Source organism: Pelophylax lessonae (assembly GCF_965119305.1).
Source record: "Pelophylax lessonae genome assembly, chromosome: 10".
Classification (NCBI taxonomy): domain Eukaryota; kingdom Metazoa; phylum Chordata; class Amphibia; order Anura; family Ranidae; genus Pelophylax; species Pelophylax lessonae.
Genome location: NC_138777.1, coordinates 7,429,830 through 7,442,999, shown reverse-complemented (window position 1 = coordinate 7,442,999; position 13,170 = coordinate 7,429,830). Strand labels below are relative to the sequence as shown.

At 46.6% G+C, this 13,170-nt stretch overlaps 1 protein-coding gene across 1 annotated transcript in view; it reads left to right on the top strand.

Annotated features, from left to right (window-relative positions):
- The window catches only part of LOC309565494 (vomeronasal type-2 receptor 26-like), a gene marked incomplete at both ends in the record, with an annotated part of 34,536 nt that extends 21,366 nt beyond the window's left edge, over nt 1-13,170 (top strand). Inside the window, one exon of the mRNA XM_082270464.1 lies at nt 12,263-13,170. Coding sequence (XP_082126590.1) covers nt 12,263-13,170 — 908 coding nt within the window. The remainder of the gene's footprint in view (nt 1-12,262) is intronic.

The window sequence follows — 13,170 nt, the reverse complement described above, 5'->3', positions numbered from 1 at the left end:
TTTACCCGAACATACAGTAAAGTGTCTGTATCCGTGTTCGGGTAACAAAAATCCAATTATTCGGACGAACACGAATAATACAGTCCGTGTTCGCTCAACACTACTCACGAGTAGTGTTGAGCGAACACGGACTGTATTATTCGTGTTCGTACCGAATAATTGGATTTTTTTTACCCGAACACGGACACGGACACTTTACTGTATGTTCGGGTAAAAATCCGTGTTCGGTCGTTTTATTTCCGGGTTTTGCATGCTTTGGCGCTCTTTTCATGGCGGGCTTTCAACAGCCAATCAACAATCGTTTAACTGGTGTGCCTTAAGCCATCCCAGCCATGCCTGCAAATGTCTTAGTAGCTGTGATTGGCCGTCTGAAGCATGTGACCAAGTCTTTATAAGTTCGAGGCAGCCGCCGCAGCAGCGTCATTCTGCTGCTTAGCTAAGGGACAGAGCACACATCAATGTGCTGGCTGCTGATTAGGGAAAGATAGGCAGGAAAAAACCATTTGTGTCCGGATAGAATTGAGGGACAGGTCGGAGTGTTTAGGCAGGGCGAGTTGTAGGCATTTTAGGGATAGAGTCTGCTGAATTATAGGGTCAGTGTCTTCTACAAACTACAATCGATATTGCTGTGTGGGGGGTGGGGTGAATCTGCACTCAATCCTGATCTACGATCTCTTCTCAATCCTGTTAGGGACAGAGTCTGCTGAATTTTAGGGAAACTGTGTTCTACAAACTACAATCGATATTGCTGTGTGGTGTGGGATTGGAGATAGGCAGGTGTCAGTGATCCACATCCATTTTTCTGTGTGTGAGCTGCAGTGAACACAATCTTTTTGGGCTGCAGTGAACACAATCTTTTTGGGCTGCAGTGAACACAATCTTTTTGGGCTGCAGTGAACACAATCTTTTTGGGGTGCAGTGAACAAAATCTTTTTGGGGTGCAGTGAACACAATCTTTTTGGGGTGCAGTGAACACAATCTTTGTGGGGTACAGTGAACAGAATCTTTGTGGGGTGCAGTGAACACAATCTTTGGGGGGTACAGTGAACACAATCTTTTTGGGGTGCAGTGAACACAATCTTTGTGGGGTACAGTGAACACAATCTTTTTGGGGTGCAGTGAACAAAATCCTTTGTGGGGTGCAGTGAACACAATCTTTTTGGGGTGCAGTGAACACAATCTTTTTGGGGTGGAGTGAACAACATCCTTTTTGGGGTGCAGTGAACAAAATCCTTTTTGGGGTGCAGTGAACAAAATCATTTTTGGGGTGCAGTGAACACAATCTTTTTGGGGTGCAGTGAACACAATCTTTGTGGGGTGCAGTGAACACAATCTTTTTGGGGTGGAGTGAACAACATCCTTTTTGGGGTGCAGTGAACAACATCCTTTTTGGGGTGCAGTGAACACAATCTTTTTGGGGTGCAGTGAACACAATCTTTGTGGGGTACAGTGAACAGAATCTTTGTGGGGTGCAGTGAACACAATCTTTGGGGGGTACAGTGAACACAATCTTTTTGGGGTGCAGTGAACACAATCTTTGTGGGGTGCAGTGAACACAATCTTTTTGGGGTGGAGTGAACAAAATCATTTTTGGGGTGCAGTGAACAACATCCTTTTTGGGGTGCAGTGATCAAAATCCTTTTTGGGGTGCAGTGAACACAATCTTTTTGGGGTGCAGTGAACAAAATCCTTTGTGGGGTGCAGTGAACAGAATCTTTGTGGGGTGCAGTGAACACAATCTTTGGGGGGGTACAGTGAACACAATCTTTTTGGGGTGCAGTGAACACAATCTTTGTGGGGTACAGTGAACAGAATCTTTGTGGGGTGCAGTGAACACAATCTTTGGGGGGTACAGTGAACACAATCTTTTTGGGGTGCAGTGAACACAATCTTTGGGGGGTACAGTGAACACAATCTTTTTGGGGTGCAGTGAACACAATCTTTGTGGGGTGCAGTGAACACAATCTTTGGGGGGGTACAGTGAACACAATCTTTTTGGGGTGCAGTGAACAACATCCTTTTAGGGTGCAGTGAACACAATCTTTGTGGGGTGCAGTGAACAACATCCTTTTAGGGTGCAGTGAACACAATCTTTGTGGGGTACAGTGAACAGAATCTTTGTGGGGTGCAGTGAACACAATCTTTGGGGGGTACAGTGAACACAATCTTTGTGAGGTGCAGTGAACACAATCTTTGTGGGGTGCAGTGAACACAATCATTGTGGGGTGCAGTGAACTCAATCTTTGTGGGGTACAGTGAACACAATCTCATACTTCTGAAGATTTGAGGGTGCTGCCTGTTCCATACTCCCCCTACTCCTCATCTAGCCTTTTAGGGGTACAAACAATAGTAATTGGGGCCTAGTGTGGTTGTGTACGTGTGATATACATACACTTTTTTTGGATCATATTTTCTATTCCGCTATTTAATCAAAAACCTTTGGGGATCAGTTAAATTGGGGGATAGTCTGTGTTGGTACGTGTGAGAGAGATCCACCTTTCCAAGTTGTTGGGGTTCATCTCATACTTCTGAAGGTTTGAGGGTGCTGCCTGTTCCATACTCCCCCTACTCCTAGCCTTTTAGGGGTACAAACAATAGTAATTGGGGCCTAGTGTGGTTGTGTACGTGTGATATACATACACTTTTTTTGGATCATATTTTCTATTCCGCTATTTAATCAAAAACCTTTGGGGATCAGTTAAATTGGGGGATAGTCTGTGTTGGTACGTGTGAGAGAGATCCACCTTTCCAAGTTGTTGGGGTTCATCTCATACTTCTGAAGGTTTGAGGGTGCTGCCTGTTCCATACCCCCCCTACTCCTCATCTAGCCTTTTAGGGGTACAAACAATAGTAATTGGGGCCTAGTGTGGTTGTGTACGTGTGATATACATACACTTTTTTTGGATCATATTTTCTATTCCGCTATTTAATCAAAAACCTTTGGGGATCAGTTAAATTGGGGGATAGTCTGTGTTGGTACGTGTGAGAGAGATCCACCTTTCCAAGTTTTTGGGGTTCATCTCATACTTCTGAAGATTTGAGGGTGCTGCCTGTTCCATACCCCCCCTACTCCTCATCTAGCCTTTTAGGGGTACAAACAATAGTAATTGGGGCCTAGTGTGGTTGTGTACGTGTGATATACATACACTTTTTTTGGATCATATTTTCTATTCCGCTATTTAATCAAAAACCTTTGGGGATCAGTTAAATTGGGGGATAGTCTGTGTTGGTACGTGTGAGAGAGATCCACCTTTCCAAGTTGTTGGGGTTCATCTCATACTTCTGAAGGTTTGAGGGTGCTGCCTGTTCCATACTCCCCCTACTCCTAGCCTTTTAGGGGTACAAACAATAGTAATTGGGGCCTAGTGTGGTTGTGTACGTGTGATATACATACACTTTTTTTGGATCATATTTTCTATTCCGCTATTTAATCAAAAACCTTTGGGGATCAGTTAAATTGGGGGATAGTCTGTGTTGGTACGTGTGAGAGAGATCCACCTTTCCAAGTTGTTGGGGTTCATCTCATACTTCTGAAGGTTTGAGGGTGCTGCCTGTTCCATACCCCCCCTACTCCTCATCTAGCCTTTTAGGGGTACAAACAATAGTAATTGGGGCCTAGTGTGGTTGTGTACGTGTGATATACATACACTTTTTTTGGATCATATTTTCTATTCCGCTATTTAATCAAAAACCTTTGGGGATCAGTTAAATTGGGGGATAGTCTGTGTTGGTACGTGTGAGAGAGATCCACCTTTCCAAGTTGTTGGGGTTCATCTCATACTTCTGAAGGTTTGAGGGTGCTGCCTGTTCCATACTCCCCCTACTCCTCATCTAGCCTTTTAGGGGTACAAACAATAGTAATTGGGGCCCAGTGTGGTTGTGTACGTGTGATATACATACACTTTTTTTGGATCATATTTTCTATTCCGCTATTTAATCAAAAACCTTTGGGGATCAGTTAAATTGGGGGATAGTCTGTGTTGGTACGTGTGAGAGAGATCCACCTTTCCAAGTTGTTGGGGTTCATCTCATACTTCTGAAGGTTTGAGGGTGCTGCCTGTTCCATACCCCCCTACTCCTCATCTAGCCTTTTAGGGGTACAAACAATAGTAATTGGGGCCTAGTGTGGTTGTGTACGTGTGATATACATACACTTTTTTTGGATCATATTTTCTATTCCGCTATTTAATCAAAAACCTTTGGGGATCAGTTAAATTGGGGGATAGTCTGTGTTGGTACGTGTGAGAGAGATCCACCTTTCCAAGTTTTTGGGGTTCATCTCATACTTCTGAAGATTTGAGGGTGCTGCCTGTTCCATACCCCCCCTACTCCTCATCTAGCCTTTTAGGGGTACAAACAATAGTAATTGGGGCCTAGTGTGGTTGTGTACGTGTGATATACATACACTTTTTTTGGATCATATTTTCTATTCCGCTATTTAATCAAAAACCTTTGGGGATCAGTTAAATTGGGGGATAGTCTGTGTTGGTACGTGTGAGAGAGATCCACCTTTCCAAGTTGTTGGGGTTCATCTCATACTTCTGAAGGTTTGAGGGTGCTGCCTGTTCCATACTCCCCCTACTCCTCATCTAGCCTTTTAGGGGTACAAACAATAGTAATTGGGGCCCAGTGTGGTTGTGTACGTGTGATATACATACACTTTTTTTGGATCATATTTTCTATTCCGCTATTTAATCAAAAACCTTTGGGGATCAGTTAAATTGGGGGATAGTCTGTGTTGGTACGTGTGAGAGAGATCCACCTTTCCAAGTTGTTGGGGTTCATCTCATACTTCTGAAGGTTTGAGGGTGCTGCCTGTTCCATACCCCCCCCTACTCCTCATCTAGCCTTTTAGGGGTACAAACAATAGTAATTGGGGCCTAGTGTGGTTGTGTACGTGTGATATACATACACTTTTTTTGGATCATATTTTCTATTCCGCTATTTAATCAAAAACCTTTGGGGATCAGTTAAATTGGGGGATAGTCTGTGTTGGTACGTGTGAGAGAGATCCACCTTTCCAAGTTGTTGGGGTTCATCTCATACTTCTGAAGGTTTGAGGGTGCTGCCTGTTCCATACCCCCCCTACTCCTCATCTAGCCTTTTAGGGGTACAAACAATAGTAATTGGGGCCTAGTGTGGTTGTGTACGTGTGATATACATACACTTTTTTTGGATCATATTTTCTATTCCGCTATTTAATCAAAAACCTTTGGGGATCAGTTAAATTGGGGGATAGTCTGTGTTGGTACGTGTGAGAGAGATCCACCTTTCCAAGTTGTTGGGGTTCATCTCATACTTCTGAAGGTTTGAGGGTGCTGCCTGTTCCATACTCCCCCTACTCCTCATCTAGCCTTTTAGGGGTACAAACAATAGTAATTGGGGCCCAGTGTGGTTGTGTACGTGTGATATACATACACTTTTTTTGGATCATATTTTCTATTCCGCTATTTAATCAAAAACCTTTGGGGATCAGTTAAATTGGGGGATAGTCTGTGTTGGTACGTGTGAGAGAGATCCACCTTTCCAAGTTGTTGGGGTTCATCTCATACTTCTGAAGGTTTGAGGGTGCTGCCTGTTCCATACCCCCCCTACTCCTCATCTAGCCTTTTAGGGGTACAAACAATAGTAATTGGGGCCTAGTGTGGTTGCGTACGTGTGATATACATACACTTTTTTTGGATCATATTTTCTATTCCGCTATTTAATCAAAAACCTTTGGGGATCAGTTAAATTGGGGGATAGTCTGTGTTGGTACGTGTGAGAGAGATCCACCTTTCCAAGTTGTTGGGGTTCATCTCATACTTCTGAAGGTTTGAGGGTGCTGCCTGTTCCATACCCCCCCTACTCCTCATCTAGCCTTTTAGGGGTACAAACAATAGTAATTGGGGCCTAGTGTGGTTGTGTACGTGTGATATACATACACTTTTTTTGGATCATATTTTCTATTCCGCTATTTAATCAAAAACCTTTGGGGATCAGTTAAATTGGGGGATAGTCTGTGTTGGTACGTGTGAGAGAGATCCACCTTTCCAAGTTTTTGGGGTTCATCTCATACTTCTGAAGATTTGAGGGTGCTGCCTGTTCCATACTCCTCCTCCTACTGCTCAACCATCCTTTTAGGGGTACAAACAATAGTAGTTGGGGCCTAGTGTGGTGGTGTACGTGCGAGATACATACACTTTCTTTTTGATCATATTTTCTATTCCGCTATTCAATTAAAACCTTTGGGGATCAATTCAATTGCGAGATAGTCTGTGTCGGTACGTGTGAGATCCACCTTTCCAAGTTGTTGGGGTTCATCTCATACTTCTGAAGATTTGAGGGTGCTGCCTGTTCCATACTCCTGCTCCTACTGCTCAACCATCCTTTTAGGGGTACAAACAATAGTAATTGGGGCCTAGTGTGGTTGTGTACGTGCGAGATACATACACTTTTTTTGATCATATTTCCTATTCCGCTATTCAATAAAAACCTTTGAGGATCAATTGAATTGCGGGATAGTCTGTGTCGGTACGTGTGAGATCCACCTTTCCAAGTTTTTGGGGTTCATCTCATACTTCTGAAGATTTGAGGGTGCTGCCTGTTCCATACTCCTCCTTCTACTCCTCATCCATCCTTTTAGGGGTACAAACAATAGTAATTGGGGCCTAGTGTGGTTGTGTACGTGCGAGATACATACACTTTTTTTGATCATATTTCCTATTCCGCTATTCAATAAAAACCTTTGAGGATCAATTGAATTGCGGGATAGTCTGTGTCGGTACGTGTGAGATCCACCTTTCCAAGTTTTTGGGGTTCATCTCATACTTCTGAAGATTTGAGGGTGCTGTCTGTTCCATACTCCTCCTACTCCTCATCCATCCTTTTAGGGGTAGAAACAATAGTAATTGGGGCCTAGTGTGGTTTTGTACGTGCGAGATACATACACTTTTTTGGATCATATTTCCTATTCCGCTATTCAATAAAAACCTTTCTAGGGCAAGATCTTAAATTACAGAAATATGAGGAGACCGTCAAATAAGGGCCGTGGCCTGGGTCGTGGTGCTGCTGGTAGAGCTCCTGTTGCAAGGAGAGGACGTGGTCGATCTGTGCCAGCTACACGCACAAGTGAAACACCTTCCTCAAGTGTGAGTAGGCGACAGAACCTGCATCAGTATTTGGTAGGGCATCAAACGCCCCTAGAAGTGATGAGGCCAGAACAAGTTGAGGCGATAGTAGATTGGTTTGCTGCTGACAGTGCCTCCAGTTCCTTCACATTGTCTCCCACCCAGTCTACTGCAGAAAGGTCAGAGTTGGCACCTGCAGCCAATGTCCAACCGTCTTTCACCTCACCCCCTTGCAAATCAGGCCAGGAGTCTGAGCCCCAAGCCATACAGCAGTCTCTTATTCTTTTTGAGGACTCTGTCAGCAGGGTTTCCCAGGGCCATCCACCTAGCCCTGCCCCAGAAGTGGAAGAGATTGAGTGCAGCGATGCCCAACCACTTATTTCTCAAGATGAGTACATGCAAGGATCATCGCAGCACGTCTCCGATGATGACGAAACGCAGGTGCCAACTGCTGCGGCGTTCAGCATTGTGGAGACCGACAAGGAGGGCAGGGGTGAAGACTGGGTGGAAGATGATGTGGAGGACGATGAGGTCCTCGACCCCACATGGAATGAACGTCATGCAGGTGACCTGAGTAGTTTGGAGGAAGAGGCGGTGGTCGCACAGAGCCACCAGCACAGCAGAAGAGGGAGCAGGGTGCAGAAGCGGAGCGGCCGTGCCCTAGACACTACGCCCGCTACTGCCCAACGCAGCAAGGGAACGAGCGCACCAAAGTCAGCTCAAAGGAGTTCTCTAGCGTGGAAGTTCTTTAGAAAATGTGCTGATGACAGGACACGAGTGGTTTGCACCCTGTGCAATCAGAGCTTGAAGCGAGGCATAAACCTTCTCAACCTGAGCACAACCTGCATGATCAGGCATCTAAGTGCAAAGCACGAGCTGCAGTGGAGTACACACCTTCAAAACCAAGAAACGTCTCTGGCTCATCCTGCTTCCTCTTCTGCTGCAGTCTCGGCCGCTCCAGCCACATCTGTAGTGATACCGGCACCTGCCACCCCGCAAACAGACGATCTGTCAGCAACACCACCACCTGGGTCACCAACAACCATCTCCACAATGTCCCGTGGAAGCGTTCAGCTTTCCATCTCCCAAACACTTGAGAGGAAGAGGAAGTACCCCCCTACCCACCCGCGATCCCTGGCCCTGAATGCCAGCATTTCAAAATTATTGGCCTTTGAAATGCTGTCATTCCGTCTGGTGGAGACGCACAGTTTTAAAAACCTTATGTCGGTGGCTGTCCCACAGTACGTCGTGCCCAGCCGCCACTACTTTTCCAGGCAAGCCATCCCTTCCCTGCACAACCAAGTGGGGGAAAATATCAGGTGTGCACTGCGCAATGCCATCTGTGCCAAGGTCCACCTAACTACGGATACGTGGACCAGTAAGCACGGTCAGGGGCGTTATATCTCCCTAACGGCACACTGGGTAAATGCAGTGGCGGATGGGCCTGAGGCGGATAGCAATTTGGCGCATGTCCTTCCACCACCGAGGATTGCAGGGCGCTTCAGTTTGCCTCCTGTTCCTAACTCCTCCTACTCCGCTTCCTCATCCTCTACCGCCTCCTCATCCGGACAGCGTAACACCTTCACCACCAACTTCAGCACGGCCAGGGGTAAACGACAGCAGGCAGTTTTACAACTTGCCTGTTTGGGGGACAAACCACACACCGCGCAGGAGTTGTGGAGGAGCATGGAACAGCAGACAAATGAGTGGTTGCTGCCAGCGAGCCTCAAGCCCGGCCTGGTGGTGTGCGATAACGGGCGAAATCTCATAGCAGCTCTGGGCCTAGCCGGTTTGACGCACATCCCTTGCCTGGCGCATGTGCTGAATTTGGTGGTGCAGAGGTTCCTTAAAAACTACCCCGATATGTCAGAGCTGCTGCAGAAAGTGCGGGCCGTTTGTGCGCACTTTCGGCGTTCTCACCCTGCTGCTGCTCGCCTGGCAGCGCTGCAGCGTAACTTCGGCCTTCCCGCTCACCGCCTCATATGTGACGTGCCCACAAGGTGGAACTCCACCTTGCACATGCTGGAAAGACTGTGCGAGCAGCAGCAGGCCATAGTGGAGTTTCAGCTGCAGCACGCACGCGTGAGTCGCTCTGCGGAACAGCACCACTTCACCACCAATAACTGGGCCTCCATGCGAGACCTGTGTGCCTTGTTGCGCTGTTTTGAGTACTCCACCAACATGGCCAGTGGCAATGACGCCGTTCTCAGCTTAACTATCCCACTTCTATGCCTCCTTGAAAAAACAATTCGGGCGATGATGGAAGAGGATGTGGCACAGGATGAGGAGGAGGAGGAGGATGAAGAGGTAACATTTCCAAGGCTTTCAGGGCAGTCATTCGCAAGGGGCTCCGAGGGTGGGTTCCTGCACACGCAAACGCCAGGGACGCAATTGTCCAGCAGGGGCACAGTTCTGGAGGATGAGGAGGATGAGGAGGAGGAGGAGCTGGAGGAGGAGATGGAACCATGTTCACAGCAGGGTGGCACCCAGGCCAGCTCATGGCCATCACTGGTGCGTGGCTGGGGGGATACAGAGGACACGGACGATACACCTCCCACAGAGGACAGCCTTTCGTTGCCTCTGGGCAGCCTGGCACACATGAGCGATTACATGCTGCAGTGTCTCCACAACGACCGCCGAGTTGCCCACATTCTAACTTGTGCTGATTACTGGGTGGCCACGCTGCTGGATCCCCGTTACAAGGACAACGTACCGTCCTTAATTCACTCACTGGAGCGCGATCGCAAGATGCGCGAGTACAAGCGCACGCTGGTAGACGCCATGCTGCTGGCATTCCCATCTGACAGCGGGGCCACAGTGGAAGCACAAGGCAGAGGAGGAGGAGGAGGAGGTCGCCAACGCAACCAGGGCACCGCCAGCACCTCAGAAGGCAGGGTTAGCATGGCCGAAATGTGGAAAAGCTTTGTCAGCACGCCACAACAAACAGCAGCACCAGCAGCTCAGATGGAACGTCTTAGCAGGAGGCAGCATTTTACCAACATGGTGGAGCAGTATGTGTGCACACGCCTACATGTAGTGAATGACGGGTCTGCCCCCTTCAACTTCTGGGTCTCCAAATTGGGCACATGGCCTGAGCTTGCCCTTTACGCCTTGGAGGTGCTGGCGTGCCCTGCAGCCAGTGTATTATCTGAACGGGTATTTAGCACGGCTGGGGGCGTTATAACAGACAAGCGCAGCCGCCTGTCCAGAGACAATGTGGACAAGCTCACGTTCATTAAAATGAACCAGGCATGGATCCCACGGGACTTTTCCGTACCTTATGCAGAATAGCAATGGATACCGACCTTACCCACCCATTGTTCCATTTTTGCTCTTTCTCACTCTTTTGGGGTGTACCCTCATTTAAAATTTTTGAAAAGAAGCAGTGTTGGCTACCTCGTCCTCCTCCTCAGGGCCAGATTAATGTAGGGGCTATTGGAGCTGCAGCTCCAGGCCCCTACCTTTTATATAGGCCCCGGGTTGGCCATATTCACTGTTACCGCTCTTCTGTCACTTGTAAACACAGAAGTCTGGCTTCTATGCTCGCTTCCCCAGGCAGCACCCTCAGAACCTCCCCACACAGCGTGAAGGCCGGACAAGGAGGGACAGTTGGCGATGCATGGATGTGTTTATGGGCTTCAGAGACAGCATCCCATGTTGAATTAGGCATGCATGGCTGCACCCTTCCTCCTCTGGGTGCATGGCAAGGCACGGCCCTTAAGGCCCTTCAAAATCCTCAGCACCAAGCCCATGATGCTGTTAATCCGGCCCTGGTCCTCCTCCACCGCCGCTTCCACCTACACCGCCCATAGGTGTGCGCAGCCTATTGCATTAAGGTGTGCACCCCAAAGTTGAAATACACATGCATGTGTTTGCCAGCAGGGAGAGTAATGTATCGGGGCCATGTACCTGTAGGCAAGGAGAAATAGAGCAGAGCAGGTCCCAGGGAGATCTTTCCCATCTCCTCACTGGCAATGCTATGTGCCCTAGGTGATTAGGGTGTGCCCAGGCACACCCAGCACACCCTGTGCGCACGCCTATGTCACCGCCACATCCACCACCACCTCAACCTCCCTCCTACTCCATATGGGCCTCGTCCTTCAGAGATGAAGAAGAACATTGTTTTATTTTTCTGTTTTTTTTTGTTGTTTTAAGTTATTTCCCTATCCACATTTGTTTGCAGAGCACTTGCCATGCTCTTAATTACGTTTTGCTGCCATTTGCAGCACTCTAGCCCTTTCCTTTGGTGTTTTAGAGCCATTTTAGTGCCTTAAAGTTCGGGTCCCCATTGACTTCAATGGGGTTCGGTGTCCGGGAAAAGTTCGGTAAAAGTCCGGGACACGGACCCGGACTTTTTTTTAAAGTTCGGCCGAACCCGTCGAACACGGACATCTAGGTGTCCGCTCAACCCTACTCACGAGTAGAACGAAAAATGGATTTAAAAAAATTTCAGCAAATTTTGGATGGTAACTTGAAGCCATCTGTGAAAAAGCTGAAGTTAAAGAGAGGATGGCTTCTACAAATGGATAATGATCCTAAACACACCTTGAAATCCATGGGGGATTACATCAAGAGGCGTAAACTGAAGGTTTTGCCATGGCCTTCACAATCTCCTGACCTCAACATAATTGAAAATCTATGGATAGACCTTAAAAGAGCAGTGCGTGACAGACAGCCCAGAAATCTCAAAGAACTGGAAGACTTTTGTAAGGAAGAATGGGCAAAGATACCTCAAACAAGAATTGAAAGACTCTTGGCTGGCTACAAAAAGCGTTTACAAGCTATGATAGTTGCCAAAGGGGGCAGTACAAGATATTAACTCTGCAGGGTGCCCAAACTTTTGCAGACACCATTTTTTTGTTTTCTGTTATTTTGAAAGTGTAAATGATGGAAATAAAATCTAACTTTTGTTGACATATTATAAGAATGTCTAATCTGTAATTTGCTGCCTTTTGGAGATTTTTCCATCTTTCCTTGGCTTCTTTATGCACATTAATACAAATTTTTACCTGGGGTGCCCAAACTTTCGATCACCACTGTAGCTGATTAGATATTTTGATGCATATTATTATCTGATTACATCCATATACATAAACCAAACAAGATATCCTGTAAGTGATCACAGTGTTCATTGATTTTATTTTGTTTTCCAGATAGTAAAAACTGCATGAAATGCCCCGATCATGAATGGCCAAACAAGAACAAAACTTGCTGTATTCCCAAGGAAGTAGAATTTCTATCCTTCGCTGATGACACTCTCTCCCTAGTTTTTATAGTCTTCTCACTGTTGTGTTTTGGGAAGACTCTTCTAGTACTCATCATTTTTATTTTACACCAGGACACACCAGTTGTGAAAGCCAATAACAAGAGCCTCAGCTTTGTCCTTCTGGTTTCCATCATGTTGGGTTTCCTCTGTGTGTTCCTATTTTTGGGTCGCCCTGTGGATGTAACCTGTTTGCTACGCCAAATTTCTTTTGGAATTCTCTTTACAATAGCCGTATCTTCTGTATTGGCCAAGACTATTATGGTTTGCATTGCCTTCAAAGCAACCAAACCCAACAGTGTTTGGAAGAAATGGATTGGGGTAAAACTGCCCATCTGTATAGTCTTAGCATGTTCTTCTGTTCAGGTTATAATCTGTGTTAGTTGGTTGACCATCTCTCCTCCCTTCCAGGAATTGGACACACACTCATACCAGGAAAAGATCATCATTCAGTGTAATGAAGGGTCAGTTATCGGGTTCTACTCTGTCCTGGGTTATATGGGGATCCTGGCCGCTGTTAGTTTTATTATAGCTTTTTTTGCCAGGACATTACCGGACAGTTTTAATGAAGCCAAATACATCACCTTCAGCATGCTGGTGTTCTGCAGTGTGTGGATTGCCATGATCCCGGCCTATCTGAGCACCAAAGGGAAATACACGGTGGCTGTGGAGATATTCGCCATACTGATTTCAAATAATGGTCTCTTGTATTGTTTATTTTTTAAAAAATGCTTTATAATTCTCTGTAGGCCAGAAATGAATACAAAAGGCTATCTGCACAGTCAAAGAAATATATAA